The sequence below is a fragment of the Buteo buteo genome, chromosome 28 (assembly GCF_964188355.1).
Source record: "Buteo buteo chromosome 28, bButBut1.hap1.1, whole genome shotgun sequence".
Classification (NCBI taxonomy): domain Eukaryota; kingdom Metazoa; phylum Chordata; class Aves; order Accipitriformes; family Accipitridae; genus Buteo; species Buteo buteo.
Window position 1 is genome coordinate 9,687,218 of NC_134198.1, and position 27,026 is coordinate 9,714,243.

Here is a 27,026-nt window from a genome sequence, read left to right on the forward strand (position 1 = left end):
GGAGCGCGCCCCGGTGCGCGGTGCCGGGCGCGGCGGGGAGGCGGGAGAGGAGGCGGCGGCGCGGGCCGGGGCCCCAGCCCTCCCGCTTTTGAACCTGGGCAAAGCAGAGGCGGGGAGAGGGGCAGGGGCAGGAGGCAGGCGGTGACATCAGAGCCGGCCGAGCGGATAAGGTGGGAGAGCCGCAGGAGCGGAGCGGAGCGGGCGAGCCAGGCGTCAGCGATTAGCGGCTGCTGCCGGTCCCCCGCGCACCGCACCGCACCGCACCGCACCGCAGCTCCGGGCACCATGCAGAGGTCCCCCCTGGAGAAGGCGAACATCTTCTCCAAACTTTTCTTCAGGTGGGAGCCCCGGCGCGGCGGGACACGTGCGGCCCGGGGCAGCGGGCAGCGGCGGGGCGGGGGGCTCAGCGGGGGCTCCCCCCCCCCCGCACTCGGCAGAGAAGGGGGCTGAGCGCTGGGCGCCAATTAGCTCCGGAAAGGTCCGTGGGGAGAGCGGTGGGAGTCTCGCTTACTGCCGAATGATGAGATATCCCTTTTGTTGTTGTTGTTGTTGTTGCTGGGGTTTTTAGCACGAGGAATGGGCTCTGTCCATCAGGTGTCATAAACATCTGTCTGCAGGACCCAGACAGATGAATTTATGGCATAATTTGAGCAACCTTTGGTAAATTGCTCAACTAGTTAATCTGTTATTTCACTGTAAACTGTAAGAACACAGCAGGGTGGGGGAGAGCAGAGGGGAGACGCTCTCAGAGCAAGGAGTCCTTCTGTTTGGCTTTTCGGGTGTTTAGCATTTGCTCAGTGTGCAAGTGTAATATAAGATCTTACTGGAAACAGTTTCTTGTAAGCCTTGAAAGTGTTCTTTTACGGGCAAAGTCCCTGGCGCCTTTTCTTTCTCACAACTTCAAATAAAAAGAGAAGAAGAAGAAGCCCATACCAACGCCTGGGCACAATGTGCTTTATAAGACAATATAGAAGCCTAAACATGTTTTACGTGACATCGCTAGAAATGACACTGCCAACTGGAAAGAGCAAAAAATCTTTCTGGCTTTGGCCCACACGCCGCAGGTTTCGCCAGGGTGCTGGTTCCCCCTTTTGTTACTTGAGGGTCTTTTGCACAGCAGGGAGGGGAGGGAGGAAATCTTGTGTAAGACACAAACATGGTGGCCAAAATGGGAACACATGATGTAAAACCATAACATTGGCACGAGGTCTCTGCCTGAGCAGCTGAGGGCTTTTAGCTCACTTTTTAATCGTTTTGGGATATCTTTCCTTTTCAGCAGGTTGGCCTGGACCTTTTTTAAAAATTTCTTAAGGGAAGCTGGTCTGTATGAATCACTCTGTTTGCCTGCCTCCCCCACTTTGGCTCATTGTGGCCATTGTGGCTCACTGTGGCACATTGTAGCCAAATGTGATAGAGGGGAAGGATCCCAAATGCAACCTGTTTCTAAAGTTTTACAAACATCCAGGTAAAGGTGAGGATCCTAGAGGTGTCCTCCAGTGGTGCTGCAATGGGGAAGTACTTGCTCTCAGATGGTGTTTGAGCCAGGGAGGGCGAATGATGGGAGTGTAAGCCTTTACAAATTCTCCATAGAAGAAGCTTCAGTCAGTGCTCCTGTCAAGTATAAGATACAAATCTGTAAGAAATGAGGCTGCATATTAACTTCAATGCTCAAGGAGCCACTTGTTCTATTTAATTTTATTTATTTGGAAATCTTCTATCAGAGTAGTGCTCTCGTAGTACCTGGGTGGTGCACTGAAGGTGTCAAGAAAAAACCCCAGTAAGATAAAGCAAATATACTTATGATTTCTACCTTAGTTAAAGTTCCCGTGGCTGAAACCAGATGCAGTTCATGCTCATTAAGTGCATAATTAACCTGACCTGGTCTTTTAAAATCATAGTCTTTAAATCAATTAAATGACATTTCAATCATGGGTATTATGCATGATGCATTATATTGTACCACCTATCTGCAACTGAAGTGATAATAATCAAGTATATCAAGTTAGAGAAACATTTATGATGACTGTTGACTAGACAAGAGAAATTTCTTTACAAAATTTGATAGTAACATTGTTTCATAGAAAATTCAGGCTCTTAAAGTAAACATTCAGTTCACTGGGTAACAACAGCCAAAACTGTATGTGTACATCTGTAAAGTATCTAATATGGTTCTAATACCTTCGGAATGATGTTTCTGTGAATGACAAAGTCTCTGCTTACTTGCATTTTACCACATACACTGTGAATGTCTTTGTTTCTTCACAAATATGATACGAAATAATTGAAAAGGTCACAAAAGTGAAACCACAAGATAAGAAAATGCATTACATCCAAACTGGCAGCAAGGATGTCTTTCTCTTAAAGAAAAAAATCAGTGCCTGATTAATTATGAAATCCAAAAGAGAAGTGCAAACTAAGCCAGCTTTTGTGCCCTGACTTCTCAGGGGCTCAGTCCATCAGACCTGCTCTAGTTGCTTCCTTCTTTCCCAACCAGAGAAAAAGTAAGCTGTTGCCTTTTTATACAGCTGTCCAGAGATTCCAAGAACAATTTAGCATGTAGGGGATAAATGTTCCTGCTTCTGCCGTGTGTGTGCTGGGAGGGGTAGGGAAAGGAATTCAATTCTACACCTCACCTCTTCTAGGAAGTAGGACCAGTGTTACCAGTGTATGGTAGTGAAGGTGTTTTAGTTCTCTATCTCTGACTCAGCTACTCTTTTTAAGCATAAGAGCAAGAGTGACTCTGTAGTCTATCAGGTAAGAAACTTGTTTGCAAGTCCTGATTTCTGTTCTGAGGGCGCTTTTTATGAAGTCTGTTAATAGCCTTTAGGGTGGATACCAGAATCCAGGACTTAAGTTTTGGAAGTACCTAGCACATGAGCTGCAGTCATGGTTATTCTCTCACTTTTTCTAGCTTAATTCAGTCATAATTGCAAGTTCGAGAGTGCCTTGACCAAGATAGTTTCTGGTTTGAAAAGGCATTCTCATGAGAATTAGCTTGAATCCCTTCAGAGAAAGGAACTAAAGGCAGATCTGCCCTAGGTAGTCCCTGCTCTCTCCTTGGGTTATGTATTTTAGGGTTTAATACCAAGAGGGTACTTATGATTTTGATTCCTGAACAGAGAAGGATTTATGTGCCTATTTTTCTCTATGGAGAAGTCTGGGATTTAGTGTGTACATTTGTACTCAAAACTTCCCCTAAAACTGTCTTGAGTTCCTAAAAATCCCAGGTATTGCATAGGAAGCTTAAAGACCTAATTCATGTCAGTAAATTTCACTCTAGAGGGCAGGTGTCTGGAAATTGGCATATCCAACATATATTTGGAGCATCCCCTATCAATACCTAGCTGTAGCATCTTGCTCATCTTTCCTCTCTGAGAAGGGAGCCTCTGTGTACTTTAGCAGCTATGAGCAGGTGGATTGAATTGCACAGTGTGATGGCTCAGTTGCTGGGACAGCTGGCTTAGACACTTACACACGGCAAATTTCTTATAATATATTCTCAAGTCCCTTTATGGGTCTAGTCCTGAGGACCTGCCTTTCACTGATCCCAGGTAATCATAAATCCTGGCTGTTAGTGATAACCAAGCACAGGTGCAGCTGCAGCACAGATTATCGCCCCGTGAGGCTGCCTGGTCATTTTTTTCTATTGCCACAAGGAGTCCTTGGGTCTGCCAGCCCTTCAGACCTGTTTGAAACAGCAAGCTTTTGGTACTTCTGAAAGTCAGCCCCCCGAAGGTTCAAAGATGTGCATGCAAGTTTTGGACTCCTTTTGAAAATTTGACTTCTATTAATGTTTCCAAGGTAAAATATGAAACTTGAAGTGAACTGGAGAGAGGACACTGAGTCTCCTACTCTGAAATCATTTCAGCCACAGGAATACCTTCTCTAATAATAAGGCTCAATTGTGTCCTTGGCTCAGCCCAATACTGCATCTTTGGTCTAATGAGCAGAAGTGCAAACCCTGCATAGCACAGTGACCTTCTCTGGCTGCTTTATACCTGTAAAGCACAGTTGCCTGTATCAAGTTGCATCTGAGTTTCTGAAATACATGTAAAGCTTCTCTTCCTCCTGCAGGAGGAAGACTTACCATCTTGATACTCAAAATTAAATGATCAAGCATTTGAAAGATTTGCAGACCTGTTTGTACCTTTTTATTCTCCTCCATGCTTATTTGATTTTGGTGAGATAGAAAATAATCCATCCAAATCCTTGAATTCTTTTTTAATACTGTAGGCAATGACATAGAAAATAGTTTTATTATCTGTATTATAGAGGCTTTTAAATGCCCTAACAGAAATTTGAAGTCTACTGTACTAAGCACTGGAAAATATTTGATAGGGATGTCTGTTTTGGAGGTCTTAAAGTCTAAATAGATAGCACAAAGGATGGGCTAAACCCAAGTTTCCTTATTAGTTCTGTAAAGAAGAAAGTGGGGTGTACAAGGACTGTGTTTTGTCCTGGGAGCGTGTGGTGGAGTCAGTGGAGACTGCCTGAGATCTCCTGTCCAGGACTTTAATTGCACAAGGGTATTTCTGGTGTGGCAAAGTTATTTCAGAATATTTCTACAGCAAACAATTATCACCTCTTTCATACAAAAGAGTCCCAGTCTCTGCATATGTAATTTTTTTGAATATGCTAATTTTCAAACTGGTGAGAATAGTGTGACTTCCTGCAGAAGAGTTCTACGGGTTGTCATTATCTTGGTTTTGGATTTGTTTTTTTACTTCACCATCCCCTGCTTTGCAGGATATGTATGTAAGTATAGTGGTTATGGAGGCAGGATGGTGCCAACCTGACATCTGGGTCATAAAGTGTCACAGTATGTCTTCTAAAATAAACAAGTCAAAGGTCAAATTAAACTGTAGCATATAAGAAGACTTTAGTGATACACATTGCAAAATTTTGCAATGTGAACTCATAGATGCAATTCAGCTGTCTTCCACGAGAGAGGAGGTATGCCTGGGTGAGATGAGCAAGAACTCACAGGCTGTGTTTACATCCACATATCACTCCCTCTCATATAAGCAAAAGGATCTGCATGAGCATTTTCAGTCAGCAAGTAGCTAAACCGAGGCTGCATTGTCATGAAGCTCGTAAAATTAGGAGAGAATAAGTAGGCTTTGAAGACGTATTTTGAAACGGCATTGTTTTTCCCTTGAAACCAGAATTCTCCTGCCTGTCAGATATGGGTAAGCATCCTTCCTTCAGGAGCGGGTAGGTGGGAGAGGGGATCGATCCTGAAAGGCAGTACTTGGGGTGGCCTGCTGCAATACTAATGCCTTGACTCCGTGGGCAAGGTTGTGCCTTAGGAGAAAATCCAAAGCGACAGCTGGGAAAGGTACTTGGTTTCAGATGTATTCCCATGTTTTAACGTTGGTATTTATCTTTTCATAAACTTTTTTTTTTCAACTTTTAAAATAAAGGATGTGAACCTTTATTGTATTGGAGTCAATCTGATATTTCACTTTAACTTGTTTCAACTTAACTTAGTTTAAGGTTAATCTATAAAATCTAGGATGCTTTTATTTCTTTGGAGGTAACAAATACAAAGAAAACAAAACCAAAAAAACCCCCAGTGTTGCTTTGCTCAAAGCCCAAGGTCATTTTGGAAATTGGAAGATACAAGACATTTTCTCATTAACTTGCAAAGGTCAGGCTGAGGAGTAGCAGCATCAAATGCCAGGATACAGAGAAGATGGCAAAGAGCAAGTAGTAAGAGAAGCAGCCCCTGATTCAGGATTCATTCCATATTACTGTAGTGGTGACTTACGTTTTGATACTTTGTATTTAAATTTAAAAAAAAGAAAAAAAAAAATCTTCCCACCCTCCACTTTCACTGTTTGAACTGCCACAGATGTGTTCACCAGTTTGTGAGGGTGTTTATACCTGAGCACGTATCAGTCACTGGGGTTGGAACAAATTACAGATTTGGAAAGGGCCATTGCACCCTATATGCAACTGTATGCTAATTTGTTACAAAATATATCTATAAATGCATGGCTAAGACAGTGGAATGATAAATGGGGTGAAATTTGCTGTCACATTAGTGACATATCTGGGAGATTTTAAAATTCAGTTCAATCATGAATAGCACAGCTCTGCTATAGGTTTGCTGATGCAAACTTTCCGCAGCTTTCTTTGGTCTTTCAAAGGACTAGCAGAAAGCAAGCTCTTCCTCTTATTCTTTCTATGGGATATATAATTGAGAAAAAGAGTGAAGGTGAAGAAACATCCTCTCCTAGCCAGTCTCACTGTAACTACATGCTGAAACAGCCTTGCAAACCCTGTTCATAGCACATCATCACCACTATGTTATTTTGATAGCTTTGTTAAAGAAATATTTGAGGCATGTATTACACTTGACTTTGGTATCTAAACCAATGACAGATTTTAATGCATTGAATGTATTCTGTCCTTGCATCTTACACAATTTAAGTATCTTTGTACCCCTAATGTGCTTTTTTTTCTCTCAAAAATAGCTCTTGGTACTTCAGCAAACCGAAATACTTTGACTATCTTACTAACTGTAAGGAAAAAGTACTGAATTTCTGCTAAAAATCTGAATCTCAAAAAGCATTTAGAGATTAGATAATAATCTGAATAAGTGTCACTTTGCAATAACTGGGCATAAAAAGGCGAGCCTCCCTCAAGAACTGCTGTGGAGTAATCCTAATTAAGATTTGCTATTGAAATCCTGGGGTTTCAGCAGAACATTGATTATTCTTAAAATGGTACTGCTCACAGCTAGTGGCAGAGTTGATGATATTGCAGCTAAATATTTTCCATGTCAGACAACACCTCATGGGGAAAGATTGTTTATTAGTGAAGAAATTTAAATCTTAATATTTGTGATCTGGGGGAAAAGAAAAAGAAAAAAACCAGAAATTATTGGGGTCTGCATTTACCTTCTGTTGTTGAAGCTGTGCAGTAATTATGTGTAAATATTAAGCTCAGAGTGTAGCATTTGTTTGTTTTTAAAGGGGAAGATGCTAAAGGTTTAATATAGTTTTCTGAATATATAACATGCTATTTCAGCAGGTTACCATTTGAAACAAAATAACTGCAACTCTACTCTGTTGAGGGTAACCAAGGTGCAGGAATTAGGCTGTGGTGCCCGGCAGTTGTGCTCCATGGGTGCACTGACTCGTCCCGTCTGTTAGCAAGGATCATGCACAGCTAGGGTCACCCTTTACGGCTGCGTTGCAGGATGCTTGGAGAAGAGAGCTGGTGGTGCAGACACTCTTCTGGAGAAACAGTTTCGAGTGTAGTAGAGCTGCCACCTCCGATATAAAGTAAGCGAAAAATTTACAATTAGTGATGGATGTCTTTTGGGAGAGCATGGGAGTGCAGAGTCTCTGACAGAGTCCGGTCTGCTTTGACCCTTTGGGAATGTCTGAGATCTACGTAGTACCTCAGCCTTTTCTTGCAGTCAGTAAGAATTCGTGGCTCTACAAACACCTTGAAAACTTAGGCTTCAAAGCATCATAATCATGGCTTGATTATGTTCCCTGCCCTACCCCCCCAACTGTTAAAAGAAGGGATAAGTTAAAGCCAGAGGCACTTTTCTTGCGCTGTCTCCGTGAAGATTAGGTCCAGTTAGGAGCTGCAGGCAATATGCCTAACTATATTGCGCACGGGTATCAATGCCTTGTAAGAGAAGGAAGTGAAGCCATGGTCACCTTTGTGTTGCTCAGTAGATATTGCTGTTTTGTGCGCAGGACACCTATTGAAATGGTACCAGCCCGATCAGGGACACTTTCAGGATTGCTGCTAAGCTTTGCAGGCCTCAGAGAGCCCAGCCCTGCTGCTCTGTCACTGTCCCAACGCCCCATGGTTCTTGACCTGAAGGGCCTGATAGAGCTGAGGAATCCCTGTGCCCTGGAGGAAGATCTGGGCAGTTGGCTTAGCAACACGGAGGCTCCTTCTGTCTTCAGTGACACGCAAAGCAGCCTTAAGGGAGAGTCAAATCCTATTGACAAGTTAACAGTCTGTGTTAATACTCTCTGGAAAGCCCAAGACATCTGTCCTATTGGTATAATTTGCTCGAGTGGGATGAGACTGAACATGCTGGAGAAAGAAATAGCTGTAGTAAGAAATCTCTTACATATTGCTGAAGTGAATGACAAAGAAGTGGTCATTAGAAATCTACCAAAAGGGAACTTAAAACAGTATGTTATGCATATGATATTTACATATCAGGGTCATAAGGTTTTTTTTTTTTTTTGCTACAGGCTATCAATAATAGAGGTGGAACTTGTTTTGATTCTTTTCTTCTTTCCTACTGTACACCCTTGAAACTTGTCCCCTGCTGGGTTTCATGTGTGTGTACCCATAATAACATTCCTAGTTAGTGGCAAAACTCTGACAGCGCTACAGGTTTCTCTGTGAAAGAGTTCATTAAATGCCAGCCAGTAATCCGGTGGCATTTGCTAACATAATGCTGTAAAGCCAATCTGTTTCCCTTCCTTCTTGCTCTCTTCCTTTCAAAATAAATTTCTCGTTCTCAGCAACCACAAGAAGAAGAAACTCTGAATTAATGCTGGCAAATCATTTCTGTTAATTAAAAAAATAGAAGAGCCATATTCATTGACAAACACTGACTGAACGGCGTTACCTGGTGATAAAGAAACATTCATAACTACAGATTATATTGCCAGTTAAAATAAATTTATAGCCATTTTACATTTCAAAACTTTGCAAAGAATCCAGAGCATAATGATAAACTGGATGCTATTGGAATCTGGCAAAAAGTTGTTTTAAGGAAATATTTATGTATTCTAGGTCTAGCATATTCCTTTTGATGAAATATATACTGTCTCCCACAGTTCTTGACAGCACAACCCAAGCAGCTGTTGAAAATCTACCTTGAGACAAACAGCACGTGACAGGCCAACTCCTCCCACGATTACCACTCCAACCCAAAGCCACTTGGCACAGATCGCAAATTGGCCAGATCTAGTTAGGGTGGGACTTCCGAGCAAGGCCAGGGCAGCTGGGAGATGAACATCTCTGTGCAAGCCCTGCCAGCAGCCTGCGGTAGAAACCTGGCTGCAGGCAAGGAGGTCCCTGGGGGAAGGTGTCAGCACCACTCCTTTAGCTGGCTGGAGGAGTTCATCCACCATAGTTGCAGCTACCCTGATGAGCAGAGAGACGAGGACAAGGACTATGGATAAGTCTGTATCAAACTTGTTGACTTGGGAGAGGAGGGTGGTTTAGGGACCACATAATTTAGGTGTCATTGGTAAGTGCACCCAATTAAGCACTGAGTAGAACAAGAGACCGTAGATCTGCGAAGCATCCTGCTTTTCCCAAATGATAAAGTAGCCACTCTGCTTGCTTTCTAAATGCAGTCGTGTTTTGTTACTTCAGGGAGTGGCAAAATGCCAGGGTAGGTGCTAATCAAAAGTACAAACAAAATCAAATGTGTGGAGGGAAACAGTGCAATGAAAAATGTTTTCCCAAAACATACAAAGTCTGAAACTGTAAAGCATTTCTCTTTTGTCAAGACGAATTGGGAATTGCTTATTGCAGTCTCAAAGCGTTATTAAGGGGCTCAGCAAGGTTATTACTTAGCTACGGAGCTGGGAATTAAAAAGGTTGCTTAGGAAGTACTGTTACTTACTTGCATTAGCAGCAGTAGTGGTTTAGTGTCCCATAACTTGTATTCATTTTATCATTGCCAAAATATCTGCATATAGAGAACTTAAGGTGAAGCCAGTACATGAGAGTTTCTGTTCCCAAAGGACAAGGATTAGCTATTTCTCCACAAGATGTGCACAAAGCCAATAGTGACTGGTCCTTTCTGCCATCAGGACCTGGCAAAATACAAATCAATACCTGATTTATCATTTGCGGTGGCCATGAAAAACTTTCACATAACAGTATTATTCTAAATATAAAAGTTTTCTTCTAATCCATCTTATTACATCCCTGAAAACATTGGCCCCTGTTTCCAGTAGTAGTAAAGTTTATGGATGTTATATCAGTGACGGTCCAAAGTGGACTCTCCTAGCTGCCTTGCTGTCACATACCACAAATTGTGTGTTATTTCTCAGCTACAGTGGTATCGAAGACTGAGCTAAAGCCCATGTTATTTGTCTGAAACCATAGTATGATTGCAGAAATGAAGGATAATCTTCTAATTTCTTAGAACATATTCTCTTTGCAGTGGGTGTGATGTAACTGTTCACTTGGGAAATATCTTTGTGCTTTACTGAATTATGGGGATGAAAGACCGGTGTCTCATATGATTCATAATTTCATTAAAGTAAATGTTAGAGCGTGCATGTGTGTGCACACAGTTGCACACAAATAGGCTTTGACTGTTGTGCTAAGGTTTTTTTGCACTTGTGTAGTGTCTAATGATGTTCATTTACCTTTGTATCAACCTCTTTGCACCATCAAAGGCTGCAATTGAGAATGCGGGTTACTTTGTGTGTATGATACATGTTCTTACAGGCATACAGGTAAGCATCTCCAATAAGCTATTTGTATTTTCTAAGTGACTGTGGGAAACATTATTGCATTACTTTTGCAATTCTGTTAACTGTTTTCTATAAAGACAATTTAAAAGAAAAAATTCTGAAGTGATTGAGGTTTTGCAGATCATAACTTTTATCATAATCATGAATCATATGGGTTTTTTTTACCAACTGTGTTTACATATGGAAGCATGACAGCAATCAACCACAAGCTACTTCTTTCACAGGCAGTTCATTTTTTTTAAGGAAATCTTTTTTAATAATGGCAGTAAAGCAGAAACCTGGGTAGTTTCAAAATACACCATTAGTTCTTATGGTTGCTTGTTTATGTTTTGTTTTAGTCCTGTGTTTTCAAAAAGATTTTTGAAGAGAACCTGCTGCAAAAGTTTGTACAAGTTGGCACTTGGGGATTCATAGGCCTTTCAGGAGCTGAATTGTTCGATAAAATTAGTAACAGCTTATAAAGATTTTCTCTACAGAGTAACCATTCTAGAGTTTTTTCCTGCTTTGATTTAATTCAGCGTGCCCTTTAAATTGGTATTAAATTTTTAAATATGACATTTGAAAAAAGAAATGCAGAATGTTTACATATGATGGATGCACTGAAGATCTTATGAGGAGTCCTGTGAAAGATCTCGTGTGTTGTTAAGTGCATACTGCAATGTAAGCTGCCAAAGGAACACTCAAACTATATTAAGATTTTCTGTCTTATAGGAATGAAACTTATACATCCAATTTACTATAGTTCTGATTTATTATTCATTTATATGGACATAGCACATATTTGGAAATACAGTACAAAGGTCTCAATCCCCTGTTCATTTGTCTGCCACTGACTGAATAGGAAGTTTGGGGCATGATCCCACCCCAAAACTGATAAAATGCCACAGTTATTCTTTTCATGTTATGTTTGTCAATATAGTTCAGTAAATATAATGCAAAGCTGCACAATATTATGTCATTGTATGTGTGTGTATGTGTGTATGTGTGTGCACATAGACATGCTTGGGTGCTGTGCACAAAATATTCAGGGTGAGACAATGCAACTCCAGAATTAACTTCAGAAACTAGTGATTTTTTAATTTATTTTTTTTTCTGCTTAGATGGACAAAACCAATTTTAAAAAAGGGTTACAGACGACGGTTGGAGCTGTCAGATATTTATCAAATCCCTTCTGCAGACTCTGCTGATAATCTTTCTGAAAAACTAGAAAGGTATGAAAGATTCATGAAATAATTTTGTTTCAGGAATCACACTACAATTTCATTAAAAAGCTGTTGGATAAAATGTTTCAATAGCATTGGGTGCAGGCTGGTTGCACCCATTGATTGGTTCAAGCATGTCCTCATTCAGCACATGGTTGTCCTTTGGAGCTGACTGGGATCCCTGGTGCAGATGTATCACCTTGATGCTCTAAATTACTATATTCAGGTTCCTATGACATCTGTCTGTTGACTAGTGAGGCTAGACTCACAGTTTCAATGTTAGTTCCCTATTCTGCTGTTCTTTCTTCCCAAAATATCCTTTTAAAACCTTGTTTTATTTTTTCTTCATCTAAATTACATTCTTAATTTCCTTTGATACCACTGTTGAAAGACTAGTTGCTTCTGCAGAATTCATACCCTGACTTTCCTCATTTAGGCTTCCTCTCTTCTCTACCCTATTTCAGTGGGTCCTAATTTGGAAACTGTGCTACACTTGGGACTAACTCTTAGAAATAAAAGTGCCTAAATCTGGTCCCTCTCCCCCAGCCTCCAGTGTAGCTTTCCCTGGTGTGCAGGGGCAGCTCACGTCTGCACTGTTGTGCCAATCCAATTAAACTTAATTGCAGTGTGACATACATACTCAAAACTGGTGGAAAGTATTGAGGACATTGGTATGCTTAATGCATTTTGATATTTTATAAATGGAATATTCTGGTTATTTAATATTCTGTTGAAAAATGGCGAAAAGAATTAGCTGAGGAAATTCTTAGGAGTGCTTTAATCTGTGAATAAAATTTTCACTAAACATATGCTTTCTGTATATAGCATTGCTTCTGATCAGCAATTTATTATGGAGTAGAAAATTATTGTCCCAGCAATATAGGTTAAAAATAATGCTGTGCAGTAGAGAAGTCACATTTTTGATACTTTGTTGGTGTTTTATTTTTTGCAGGCTGGAAGAGCTCCAAAATGTTTATTTGCCTATTATTTGTGCTTTGGTCTTAAGTACAGCAGGTTTCTTTAAAACATACAATGTGACCTTTTCATGAATTAATTCCCTGCGGGGTGATGTATGGCTGAGTATTTAAAACTGCCAAATATGTGACTGAACTAGGTTTGAACTTTTATTGATCTGTCAAGTCAAGTCTTTGGGGTCTTTGCAAAGCTTTCTTTCATTAGTCACCTTAGCTAAATCTCCTTGGATATACTTGAGTGAATTGAAGTATGTCAGAGCCATAGACCCATGTATTTGCTCACACAACTTAATGGTCTTGGTTTTTGGTTCCTTTTCAGAGAGTGGGACAGAGAGCTGGCAACTTCAAAGAAAAAACCCAAACTTATCAATGCTCTTCGACGATGCTTTTTCTGGAAATTTATGTTCTATGGAATAATGTTATATTTAGGGGTAAGATTTGTTTTTCTCCTCAGCAAACTTTTAGTGTTCCATAAATAGATCCAAGTCTTAGGGATTGCTAAATAAATACAGAATCCTGTGAATAGCTATAGATTTTGCTATGTGTATTGCTTATAAAGATGATAAATACAGAGAGTTACTCAGGGACCTTCATAAAAAAAAAAGTATTTTCTGATAATGTCTTAATATCTTTAAAACATACATATTAATAATTTCAAAATGTAAGTAGTGCCAGGTGCTGGCATATGCTTTTCCAATTACAGGTAGAGCACCTGAATTTTTGTATCGCTGCTGAACTAAAGTAATTATTTTCTCATGCTACCGTTTTTAAGATGTTTCTTCTACCCTTACTTTAAAATAAATGACAGTGCAATTTCGCATGATTTGGTCAATTTTGTCAAAGTGATATCAGCCAGCTTCATCGTTAAATGCTTTATTCAGGTTTATTTGCTGTAAGCAAATTGCCTTTGTTAGTGGTAAAAATTCTGCATAAATAACCATGTAAAATATGCTTGGATCTTGATGCTGTTAGTGCTCCAAAGTGTATGATCAGGAACTTGATGTGAAAGTCTGAACTGATTATCCCCTTTCCAACATGTTAGGATTACCCTGACTTACCAAATGCCACCTGTTTGACAGTCCCATCACTGGGGTTAGGAGCTGTGAAAATAGTTTATTATTAATGGTGTCTCATTAGGTGTGTTGGATAGCCAGACTGTAAATCTGAAAATTACTGTTAACCAATATGCACATTAAATATCCATGTTATTTTCAAGTTTCTGCAATTTAGTAGTAAAAGTGAGATATTACACTCCATGCTCCTCTGTTCAAAATGCTGTGGTAACAGAAACTGCAGCTATAATAGCCCAAGTGGCCCAAAGTGGTCAGATAGTCAGTGTTTTCAGATGTGAGACAGATCTCTAAGCCAGATTTTTATTTTTTCTGAAGGTTGATACAGAAAGGAACTAATTCCACTGGCATTAGTGTTGAATATGATCTAGTTTAGCTGTACTTTCAAGATCATGGATTGGGCAGAAGAAGAGTGTAAGGGTAATTTATGGAAAATAGCCTACAAATGTCTCTGAAGCTCACGTTGCTTGCTATAAAACCAAACTTGTCTTTTCTTCTAGCTTTCTATCAAGTATCCCAAGGAACTATTCTAACAGAATAGCAGTTATAGAAATGCAAACCTTCATGCCCATTAGAATGACCCATCTCCCAGGCAGGAAGGGGAGAGGGGTGTGGAGAGTTGTCATCACACCCATGAGCTTGCTACTGACTCCTCTGTAGAAGGGAAGTTTCAAGCTAGGTAGATCTTCTAGTAGGTAGTTGAAGAAAGGTCATCATCTGCTCTATGGCAGCCATGCTAAGTGAAGCCACACCGACACCTATACCCTCAAGTTTTAATAATTGTGTATAAAACACTTCAAACAAAGAAGAATATTCTGAAAACTAAAACACAAGTCCTTAACTACATGCAGACTTTTCAGCATTAAAAGGGAATTTTTTAAGGGTGAAAAGTTTTAATGCATCAGGCAGTGTTTCAGGTCCAAGATCATTTTTCAGGTTAAGCATCAAATTTGGACCCTGACTTCTGCTACTTTTATGCTGGAATGGTTCCACTCCAATAAACAGGAGTCCCTCCTGTTTACGTGGCAGTGTGAAAGACAGGCTGATCTTGCAGATTACAAAATAGTTAAATTTCTTTAGGGTTGTGGGATGAAAGTACTGTAAAGTATTCCTAAGTGTATTAATTTGGACTGCTAACCATACAAATGTTCTGGTTTAGATCACTGTTGATTTGATTTGGATAATTAATAACGGATTACACTTTCACTTCAGATTGGATTTTCCCCTAAGAATTATGGAAAAACTGACTGCTGCTTTCCGTTGTAACACCATGTCAAGGGGAAATGAGTATCACTAATAGAATTAGAAAGTCACAAAGTAAAATGGCCTAAAGAAAAAGGAAGAAATTCTCTAAAGAAAATGGAAATAGCTTCCCTTAAAATGCAGCATTCACATTCTTTTTAGTCTATGAAAAACTTAAGGATATACCTCAGTCTGTCATGCTGCTTCATGCATTCAAAATTTAAAAAGCCCTATAGGCCTTAATCTTTTGCAGTCACATTTAGACTGTCCCCCAGATGTAGCTCCTAAAGAACAACTCTGAAATTTCTCAGCACCAAGGCTTGATTTTAAAAATAAAACCTAGAGTGAAAAAGTTCTTTACATTTTATCTTTTTGCTTCTTTCTCATGGATAGATACACTCACACATGTGTGTACACAAATTCTGATTAAAAATAGGGGAATCGTGAAATTAGCTCCCAAGCCAACTTGGCTCTCTCCCGGTTTAAGTCTCTCCAATTTGCTGGACTCTTGTCACTAGTGTGACAAGAATTAGGCTAGGCATTGGTCTTCATTTTATTGAAAGCTGTAAGACAAAAACCTTGCTGGTAAAGCTGCTGGTGTTCTTTTCAGGCCTTGCTCACGGAAATTAATGGGAGCTTTGCCATCATTAATTCGAATGGGGACAGGATGTTGTGCCGTATTGGCATAGGTGCAACCAAGTTGTGCGTTCTTTTGAACTTCACTTTCCTTTCAGCTCTTCTCTTGTCTAATCCCTGAGCTGTTTTCATAGCACCTTTCTTGGAGTGTGGTTTAAACTCTGCTGACATCCCTGCTGTTTGTGTAGTTGTTGTTGTAACTGGCATCACAGCTTTGCTCTCATTAGGTGTAGTAGTTTTTCCATCTGTCCCTTTCCCCTCGTGCACCGTAGGTAATGATGTTATTGCAGGGTGGACACTTGCGCTCTGGCCCCCTAGAGTACTTCGACTCTCCCTCATAAATAGTGTTGTGTTAGGCACGTTGAGTTACTGCACTTAATGTATCTGCACCCCTGCTGTTCGAAACAGCTTCCATGCTTCACCTCATCAGCAGACGTGTCTTGCAATTTAAAGGAAAGGTGGTGTGGTGGTAAAATGAAAATCTTGCTTTTTAGCATGATACCAGCTAAGAAATTGGGTACTTTGCTGTGAGGATCAGTTTGATTCCACTTAACATTTTTCTCTTATACTCATCCCCATGATATGTGTATTTCCACTGAGGCACAGCAGCTGCTAACATTAACTTAGAAAGGGTTTTAGTATCATGTCCCAAAGGACCCTAATGAGGATTTCCTGAAGTTCTCGCATATAGGTCACGGGTGTGAGTGAGGAGACAGGGAGGGATATGAAAGTCCTGAAGCACTTCTTGGGCATACGCCAAAACAGAGATGTGCATTATTGTCTTCAAATGCAGAGTGATTGAGCATATGGGGGATACACGTAACGTGAAAGTTCTCATTGCGTAAGAATAGCCATACCAGGTCAGATTAGCACAGTATCCTGTGTCGTACTCTCATTTCTCTTCAGATCTTTGCTCTTTTAATTAAGATTTCTGTGAGGCGGCCGTTTCTGAGCTTCTCAATGGCGTATGATGATGCAAAGGGAAGAGCAAGGGCAGAAGGAGAAACATGTCTCTTGAAAACTGGATTTTCTGCTGGTGCACAAATCCCATTCTTCCTTTTAGGCAGGTCATTCTAATCAGTTTATTTATCCATATTTATATTAATGGGTAATTTCGAGGTTACAAGAGGAAAAATTAAAAACAGGTAGTTTCATTTGTATATAGACTAGATAATAATATCTTCAGTAAGCAAGCTGATAAATCTCCACTGTAAACCAGTGGATTTTTACGCCCCATGAGATAGCTAATGATTTGGCTTATTGCCAGCCATTATTCTACCCTTAGTCTGTAAATCACCTTTTTTCCTAGCGAGCTAGGCATGTATGCAATACCTTTATAGTCACAACAAACACAGCAGCAGTGTGGCATTTTCACTACAATAAGAGTACATAAAAAAAATAAATCTTGTTATTCTAAGCCTATATATAAAAGCTTATCTTGGAATCTCTGAGAGTATGAAAGCACCACATTGTCCTTGAGAGGTGACTGTTTTGTATTTTGTGAGTTTTGGGGAGTTTTGGTTTGCCACTTCAGCATGCATATGGTCTAAGCACAGCTGCCTTGGGTCATGTGTGTTTTAATAAACACTCCTCCCTTTGCCTACTAATAACACTGAAGTCTTTGTCAAAGCTGGCTCCAGGTTTACAGCATTTGTGTTGGGGCAGAGTGGTATTTAATTTGGGAAACGTAGTGCGTAGCACAGGTATGCTATTTGAGATGTAAAATTTAATCTCTTCTGTGGAAAAAGTGAATGGTGAATATCAGCTCCACCAACAGTGACATTCAAAAGGGGTTACAGTGCAGGTTGTAGAATTACTTGGGATTGGTCTTGTATAAGAGACCAAAAGGAACCCAAAGGAGAAGGAAAATTAAAGGGGATTTTCCCAATCTATTTATCACTGCAAAACATTAATTACAGCTGAACTTCACTAGTTCACTTCCTCTGATTCCCTGTATGGTGGTCTGTGTGGCTTTCAGCTGGAAGGCAGTGCTAATAACTTTTTGCAGAATTTTAACACATCCATACAAAACCAGGTTCAATAGTTTCTTGCTATTTTTGAAGTATCAGATACTTTCTGCTGAGACACAATGGAACGAAGGATAAGGAGACATGCATAAAGGTTCTTAGCCCTAAGTATTTTTACACTGAATATAACAATGAAGCAAAGGAACACATACATACTTCATACCCTTCAGAAGCTCATGCAGAAGATGAAGCAAATTGTTAGACCACAGGACAGTGATTATTTTAGTAGTTCTTGGGGAAGGAAAGAGGGGGCAAGAGCCAGAGATGGAAAAGGATGCTGTTATGGGAGTATGAGAATGATGGGGGTGTGAAGGGAAATAGAAGGCAAAGGTGAGATAATGCTAGGGGGTTTAATTACAACAGAAAAGGAGTCTGAGGACAAATCTAATAGCAGGCTGAGGTAAAGTCAGGGCTATAGCAGATCACTTAGATGCCTTGCAGTTCAGCAGTTTGATACTGCCTCTTTTTCCTCGCCTACTCTGGTTCTCTACCATGTTGCTTATCCTGGGATGGGAAGTGCTAGGGCTGCCAATGCAGGAGGGACTGGTTTCTCTCTGGGACTTTTGTTAAACTTGCCTCCCATACAATTTATGCCCTTGTATCCTCCTTTTGTTAGAACTTTAGGTACAATGTCTAGAACTGTTGAGTAGGATAATCCAAATTGTTTATACTTTCATTCTGTTGCTATTTCCACTTACTTTATGTTTTAGCTATATCCTCACTGTGTTGTTCTGGTGGTGTTCATTTCAGGAGCTCTGAGTCTTCCTGTGTCCTGTAAGTCCAGCAAAGTGCAGTGAGAACTGTTCCCTAGGGGCCAAAACAGAGATCCAGCCTGCTAAACTGGATTCAGTCGTATGATGTGATTAACCCATTACAACTCTGAAGAGTAAATGTGGAAGCTAATCTCAGTTGTCACTTTTGTAGAAGATGGTCAAACAAAATTTACAAACTAGATTCGCTTTAGTGGAGTTGCAGGAGCATCACAGATTGAGACAGCAGTGAGTTCTCTGTTCTCCTGTGCAATTACTGTAACCTTCTGTGGTTTGCACAGCAAACAGAGCTGGCTTCCTCATTTAAGATATAAAGCTGTAAATCTCAGTTGGTGGGACTTGAAATTAAAATGTTAACCATTTTGAAAAAATGAACAAACTACTGACCAAAATTATTTTTCTTGTTTCCATCTGCAGGAAGTCACCAAATCTGTGCAACCCCTTCTGCTGGGAAGAATAATAGCTTCCTATGATCCAGACAACTCTGATGAAAGATCCATAGCCTACTACCTGGGCATTGGCTTGTGCCTTCTTTTCCTTGTGAGAACACTACTCATACACCCTGCTATATTTGGTCTTCATCATATAGGAATGCAAATGAGGATAGCTATGTTTAGTTTGATTTATAAGAAGGTAATTGTTTCATTTACACTCAAAGCCTAACCTCTGTCTGTAGCCTACGTAACTTTTAGGCCGGTTTGTTGAAAGATTGATAGTTTTGTTAGTCAAGGTACACAAAGTACACAAAAGAATAATGTGGCTAACATCAGTTTCTGACAGGTCTCCCATTTCCTAAGTCCAAAGAATTAAATACTTGTCTACAGCTGGTTTGACTGAAGTCAGCCCCTGTGTGAGTTCAGACTTGCTGGATATGTCGTGAGATGCCTTAATTGTTCTACCACTGTGCCTCTGTGATGCACGTGTATTGCAAAGGAAGAATAACATATGGTAGTGGGCAAAGAATATTTTCAAAAGAAGATTAGAGGTGAAGATTTAAACAATATATATAACATAGAAGGGATTGAGTTTGAATGATAATGTGAGATCTCTATAGCATGAAGAATCAACAGATACTGATTCATCACGTGTTCACAAATCCAAAGATTTAAAAAGGTATTTGGTTTTACCAATACCAAAACCAGCTAATTTAAACAAACATGTTAGTTACTCTAGCATAAAGCTCACTGTGAAAACAGCTTTCAAAAATATTTGTCAAGATAGACACAGTAGGAGATTTTTGAGGATGCAAGGCAGCACACAGCATGCATGCTTAATTAAAACTTGCATTTGCATATATATCTATATACATAAAATATTCAACAGAAAGCAAGGACTAAGTCAATAAATCAATATTTGTAAAGCAATTTAATGGCTATATTAAATTCAAGTGACATAAATAACAAGTTTAATGAGACTTTCTTTATAGCATAAGCAGATAAGTGAATTGTTATTTATACTACTGTACCATTGCTTATTATTTCTATCTGTATTTATTCTGTTTCATGGGGATGTTACATGGCCATTTTTCTATGGTTTTGTTTTCTTTTACAGATCTTAAAGCTGTCAAGCAGAGTTCTAGATAAAATAAGTACTGGACAATTGGTCAGTCTTCTTTCCAACAATCTGAACAAATTTGATGAGGTATGTCATCGGTTGTTTAATCCACTTGGTGATCCATCAAATACAGATGCAATAATTCAAGCTGTTCATGACAAATATTAAGGAAGGAAAGAGCATAAATGACGAACTGCACTGAGTGCTCATTGTAGATATAAAATGAATTAATACCTTAAGAAAATGTGTTGGCACGTGGTCATGGAAATGCTCGTTCTGATACTTATGACATCCTTTATTTCCTATGCTGATTAGTGGAGGAACCCTAAAAAACAGGTATACCATAAAAACATGCTTGTTCTCTAGTCTAGTGAGAACCTGTCAGGAAACCTCTGGGTTATGCAGAGGTCAGAACTTGCTGATTCAATCCTTCTATCCTCTTTCCCTGACCACTGTACCTTTTCACTAAGGTGATCCAGTCCGTTCCTGCCTTTGAACAAGCAATGATGTTCAGCATCCTGTTGCTACTATTACCCACTCTCCTAAAAGTGAATAAGTGTTGGTGTAAGAAAGACCTCATTAGGAATCATTCCCAACATATCCATCTTAGACAATACTTTCAGAGTCTCCTGTAAAAATTCTCTTTCGTTAAAGACACAGAGGTAAATCCCTGCTAATGGCTTTGGGGGCTGGAACATCTATGAACTTCTGTTCAGCATGTATGTTTAATTGGCCCATTAGTAGTACAAGGTTTGCTTCCTATGAAAGAAGCAAGACCAGAGAGACTGTAGACACATGGCTGGAACTGTGGGGTGTATTTATTTTAAGCACTATATTACTATATAGAGTAATGTCAGCTGGCATTGAACAAGCTGGGACAAGTGTCCTATCATTGCAGCAGTGTAGCTGCAGTAACACAGACCCCTGTGCAGCCTGATCACAGGATTCAGTCCAAAATCTCCCCAATGTGAAGGAACATGACTGAAGTAGGCAGTAATCTGTTTTGAATTAGTTGTGTTCACACGACAGTCATCTCTTCACCAAAGTAATATTTGCCTCCTATATCAGATTAAATCACTGTCAGATTATTCCTCTGTGTATTTTTCTCATCTTGCAGTCGTTGAAAAAGTCAGAATTGATGGCAAATTCTGTTTACTTTTACAAAGCTGGGATTTTTCCTTGTGCATATACGTAGCGAAGAGGCAATTGCAGACTGAACTTTGCCTTACAAAAATCAAAGTTTATGTGTGGAATGTGTATGTGTTGCTGCACTGTCATCATAATTAACATCCAGAATGTTATGTGCTTAGGATCACAAATCCTCCTTTATAAACTTGTTTTACCACTGGAAATATTTGTACCATTCTTCATTACGTTTTTCAAAGTGTCACTTTAATGACTTCTTTCTTTTCACATAGTTTTCAGAGCATATCTGTAACTTGTATTATTATTATTTTCTGCTGTGGGCTTCCACAGGGTCTTGCTCTGGCTCATTTTGTATGGATTGCACCTTTACAAGTGGCACTGCTGATGGGACTGCTCTGGGATATGTTAGAAGCTTCTGCATTTTCTGGACTTGCTTTTCTGATAGTCCTGGCCTTTTTCCAAGCCTGGCTGGGACAAATGATGATGAAATACAGGTGATGAGACTGCTTTAAAATATTTCAATATATTTTCCTGAAACAAGTTGGTTTAAGAAGTTTATACCACTTGATTAAGGGTCTGTAGTTATGACGTTGGCTGAGTTGGGAAAGTCACAGACAAGCCTTTACTTGTTTAGCAGCAGCTGTCTAAACTTAACAAAATGAGAGGCCTAACATGCCGTAAATCATGATAATGCTTTGTAGAATTAAAACTCCTTGTTAGTGACTTGATATATTCTTTTTAGAGCTTCTTTTTTCTCCTTCGTAAAACAGTTACTAGATTTCTAGTAATTCCTTTCACATTCTTCATAATAACTCTGTTAAAATAAATATTTTAAGCATAGACATATAGGGAAAGTGTTTTCATAAGATATAATGGGATACAAACTAACTATACAGGATGAAAAGGATGAAGATTGACCTACTGCCTTTTTACTTTGTAGGAATAAGAGGGCAGGAAAGATCAATGAGAGACTTGTCATCACTTCAGAAATAATTGAAAATATACAGTCAGTTAAAGCCTATTGTTGGGAAGATGCAATGGAAAAAATGATTGAAAGCATCCGTGAGTAAGTGTTCTCATTTGTTAGTCAAATTTTTTATGTGCTCAGAAAAAAAAATCAGGTGGCTATGAACACCATCTGTGGTCTTGTTAGTTAAGAAGTAAGTAAAGCACACAAGCATTAATCCTCCATAAACTAACCATGCATTCCCACACTTCAGCTTAGGTTTTTTTCCCAATTTGTCAAGTTCACTATGGAGGTGAGATTTTTTTATTTTTTTTATTTTGCTTCCTCATTTGTTCTAATGATATTTCAGTGGTGAGTTTGCGCAGGTAAAACAATTGTGGCATCTGTGTTTGTTTCTGGCCAACCCTATCCTCGTCTTACAATAAAAAGCCCTTTTGTGATGGTTACTTAAGGCTTTACAGACTTTCCTATTCTGTGGTGAAGGAAACAGTATGAGTCCTCTGCAGCCATTTTCTGAGAAATGTAATAAAGCTGGTTTTAAATGTTACATGCAATCTGTTAAAGGATTAAAGTAGCACAGCTTCATGTATTCATCCTCCACAATTGCATTAACATTTATTGTCTGTAGATAGCCTTGTATAATGCTTATCTCTTCAATTAATAGTAAGATTAAACTGGAACTACCAGACCTGAAGCAGAAAGGAGGTAAAAGAGCTAACCTAGTTAGCTGAGAGCTATGAGAAGGAGGTCTTCGTTACTGACAGGGAGTCCTCGGGGAAGGGAGAAGTGACATATTGATTGACTGCACTAAAGCTGTCCCATGTGTTTGTTTAGTCCTTTACAGAGAATTAAAATTCTGTGCCAGGTGTGTGATTGGAAAAATAAAAGAAAATAAAAGAAATATAAGTGTCATATTATCATGTAAATAAAAGAGATGGAACGATAGTATTACACAAACACCGTCTTGTTCAGCTGCTTTCTGAAAGACAATCCAGGGAAAGTGAAGTGTTCTTTACCTTTAGAGTAAGGAAGATCTTAAAATTTGTAATCATTTACTATAAATGATCAGAGAAAACTCAGTCTGAATCCAGGCTGGGAGTTCCAGCTCGAGAATGGAACCAGGTTAGGATTCCCCTGGTGTCACTAGTCATATGCATTGCTTTTAGGAAATTTGAGACCACATCTTGTGAGCAAATCCTGTAGAAATGAATTACATAAATTTTAGTCCACAAAACAGTCACAGAAGCCTGGAAAAAGGACTGTTATTTTATGATCTCCATTTTCTACAATAATTTATAGCAGATTTTGTAATGCTGGAATTCAACTTTTATTATATTGTGCATGGATTTTTAAAAGACAAGGATGCTAGCAATATTACAAGATGAAAATATCTCTCTTCTACTTCTCTGCACCAAAATACCATATTTTTTTGAGTGATCCAACAGGTCACTTGGTGATGAAATCACCAGAGCAGGTCAACCCAGGACTGTCAGAGTTTCAATAGAATTTTGCTTGCTGAGCCAGCTCTGCAGGGCTTCCCAGTCAGTTAGCTTGTTAAACTGTTAGGAAACGAGACCTTGTGCATGAAGCCATTCTTGTATTTTAGCAACAGTGCTTTATAACTCAGTCATTACCAAGCTGCTTCTGCATGTTGGCATTTTCTGAAGCAACCCACTTTAATCAACTCTAATGAACTAGATACACCTGTGCCCTTGCTCTGGTAGACTTGGGCTGCCAGGGCTTGCCATCCCGCAGGTGTAACGCTGCTGCAGGCAAACTCCCCTGTGACACTTCTGAGGGACAAATATGGGCTGTCTTCTCTGTGCCCTCTTAAGTCGGTAGTGATAATTGTTCGTAACAGGTGTCTGATTAAACATACCTGCACTCCTATGGGCTATGCAATGTATTCAGAGAAGTTAAAAAAACCACAACACCAAACTGTTCCCCTGAACCATAGCATAGCACTGGAGAAGGTGAAGTCCATGGTTGGAAGTGTCTATACTTTGTCAGCAGAAGACACATCTTTATATAAAGCAAAGACTCTCAAGCTCACGTATTTGTACTGATTCCTGCAGCATCACTTCAGAAAACAGGCATACGCTGGTCTACACTCTATACATGCATGAGGCTCACAGTGTCCCTTACATCTCTCTTCAAGTGCCCATATTGCATCAGCAAGACCTGTCCCAAATGAGTGCTTAATTTACAGAGCTCTCAAGCCTGTATCACAGACAGACCCACCTCTGGAAAACTTTTGCTTGTGGCTGGGTCAGCTTGTGGCTGGTATTTGAGAGCATAGTGGAAAGGGTTAGTGCTTTGATTCTCCCTCTTTGAAGCAGCGGCTGTGTGCACTGGGGGGCTTTCTGATAGGTTCTACCCAGGCATTTGTGTGGGACTGGATGAGCACCAAGCCCCAAAATCTGGGTTATCTCTATTCAGTGCTGCCACCCACAGTCTCTTACAAGCTCTTGAGGGACTTACAAGGCCCTTTCTCCAGGGCAGTGGCTGCTACCATGGTGGTGACCTGCATGCCTGGCTACTTTCTTCAGGCCTTTCTTGTGAAATACAGACTTAACAAGAAGTGCTAGGCACCCTGCTCCAAAACTGGCTGAGCTCTGATTTTCTGTCAGGGACTTTTAAGAACGCTTTGGCTGACAAAAGTTGGTAAGATGCTGGATGCGTGTGGAAGTCTCATGCATGTGTAGTGAACTGAAAGGGGGTTCCGCACAGCCCCAAAATCCTGGATGAACTTTACATGCAGACACTGGCTCAATACCAGAAAGACATATAAAGGTTATGGTGCTTAGCCTTGTGACAGCAGGTATTACCATCACCAACGTGACTGTAAACTTCTGCACAGTATCCCAGTGGTTAGAGCACTCAGTGAATGGGCATCTTGGGGTCTAGCTCCATCTCTAGCCCCAGTTAATTGCTCTTGAAGCAGGGCAATTGCTCTTTCACTGTAGCAGAGGTGCCCCTGTTCAGGCAAAGCTGAGCTGCAGGGCACCTGGGGAATGTGAAGTGAACAGGGTCAAAATGAGAGCAGTCAATAGAAAGCTTCAGCACTGTGAGTTAGTGCTATCAACTCAAAAAATGAATTACGCTCCCTTGATTATTTGTCTTTTTATTTAATAGCTTGTTGTAAGATGCATAGACATTGTGGAAGCAGCTAAGAGTAATCACCAGTTGCATTCCTGACTGCACAGCAGTCAGTAAGCTGCTCCGTAGACTAAGCTTCTATGGAGAAAGGAAGGTGGAGAGCAGACTCCCTGCCTTCCACCTCTTCAAGCTGCGGTTAACTGATACCTTACTTCACGGGTGAAGCTGTTAGTAGGGTGATCTGCAAAAGGCACTATAATGGGATTGTGGATTGTTCTTAGTTTTTTGTATGGTTATGTATAGCAAACCTGGCATTTCAAAGTATCTTATTTCTAGGGGAGTTCTGTATCTAGATGACCAGACGAGCATGGGATGATGCTTCTGGGAGTGTATCATATACCACAGCATTAGATGCTTAAGGTTGGTTTTGCCAGGAATAGTAGAGGCTTGTGGTTTATGAGGTATCTAAATCATGACATAGATCATTGTTATTTTGTCTGACATCTCTGAACATTGGTCCCAAAATTTGGTTCCAGTTACTTTTTAGGTCCCAAAATCATTTTGAATCTTGCTTTTTAACTGCAATGCTAGAAAATAAGAAGGATGAGTGAGCCTCTGAGTTAATTGTTTTACTAAGAGTTCCATCCAAAATATTTGTAAGATGTAAACTGTGGAATCCTATACTAATTATTCATATTTGTTTTTTTAACAGAACTGAACTGAAGCTTACCCGAAAAGCTGCTTATGTGAGATATTTCAACAGCTCAGCCTTCTTCTTTTCAGGCTTTTTTGTGGTGTTTTTAGCTGTGCTTCCATATGCTGTGATTAAAGGAATTATTCTCCGAAAAATATTTACCACCATTTCCTTCTGCATTGTTCTTCGAATGACAGTGACCAGGCAGTTTCCTGGGTCTGTACAGACCTGGTATGACTCTATTGGAGCAATAAACAAAATACAGGTAGGGTACATACACTAAAATCTTCCCAAGTACGTAAGCTAATTCTTTATAGCATGTTATCTTGTCAGTTGATCAACAAACGCACACAGCATTTATGCAGACTTTCCAAGTATACTATATGTTGCTTTGACTACCCACCATGAAATGTCATTATAAATCTTGATATTGTTATATGGTTCCCCAGGCAGCATAACCACAGGAGTCTCATGCTATCTGCATGCTGCTTTTTTTGAAACAATGGCTTTTTGTTATTTCTTCTCATTGCAGAATAAGTAACTTAATAAAAATATATCATGAGTTGTGGTGCTTAAGAGATGTTTTTCCTTCAGAAAAGGAAGTACAAAATTAGTACATGTTTTATATAGCACGGCTTCCAGTAGTTGTGGTCACAGATCTTCTGTTTTCCTAGCTATTAGCAGCAAGAACAGCAGGAGATTGTGCATCTTATGCAAATGTGCATCTCATTCATTATGACTAGTAAATATAATTAAGGTACTGGTCAAATAATTACTACTTACCTTACCTACTGAGATCAATTGCTCATATACCAGCATGAGAGGCTTATCTGCAGAGTCAAATCAGGGTGAATTCTCATTAACTCTATTTGTTTTATCTGCTGTTTTGAGATCATGCCTCAGGAAAAGAATTCTTATTCTATTTTGGGTTGAAATCTTAGGCTTTTTTTTTACATATTTAAAGATGGTTTTTTGGTAAAACATAGATTTTATTATTTTTAGTGTGATAAAAATACCTCATATGGAACTTACAGATCTTAATCAGAAATCTGAACCTTAATGTAGAATGAGAAGCAGGTATTGGATTTTTATGATTTTCAGCTGGACAGAAAATTTGAGAAATCTAGCCATAAACCTTTCTATTTGACATTCAGAAGGCTG

At 39.7% G+C, this 27,026-nt stretch overlaps 1 protein-coding gene across 1 annotated transcript in view; it reads left to right on the forward strand.

The window, feature by feature from the left end:
* The first annotated feature begins 220 nt into the window (after positions 1–220).
* Positions 221–27,026, forward strand: part of CFTR (CF transmembrane conductance regulator) — an 88,267-nt gene continuing 61,461 nt past the window's right edge. Inside the window, exons 1-8 of the mRNA XM_075059114.1 lie at positions 221–338; positions 11,585–11,695; positions 12,980–13,091; positions 18,823–19,038; positions 19,957–20,046; positions 21,436–21,599; positions 22,046–22,171; positions 25,884–26,130. Coding sequence (XP_074915215.1) covers positions 286–338; positions 11,585–11,695; positions 12,980–13,091; positions 18,823–19,038; positions 19,957–20,046; positions 21,436–21,599; positions 22,046–22,171; positions 25,884–26,130 — 1,119 coding nt within the window. The 5' untranslated portion in view covers positions 221–285. The remainder of the gene's footprint in view (positions 339–11,584; positions 11,696–12,979; positions 13,092–18,822; positions 19,039–19,956; positions 20,047–21,435; positions 21,600–22,045; positions 22,172–25,883; positions 26,131–27,026) is intronic.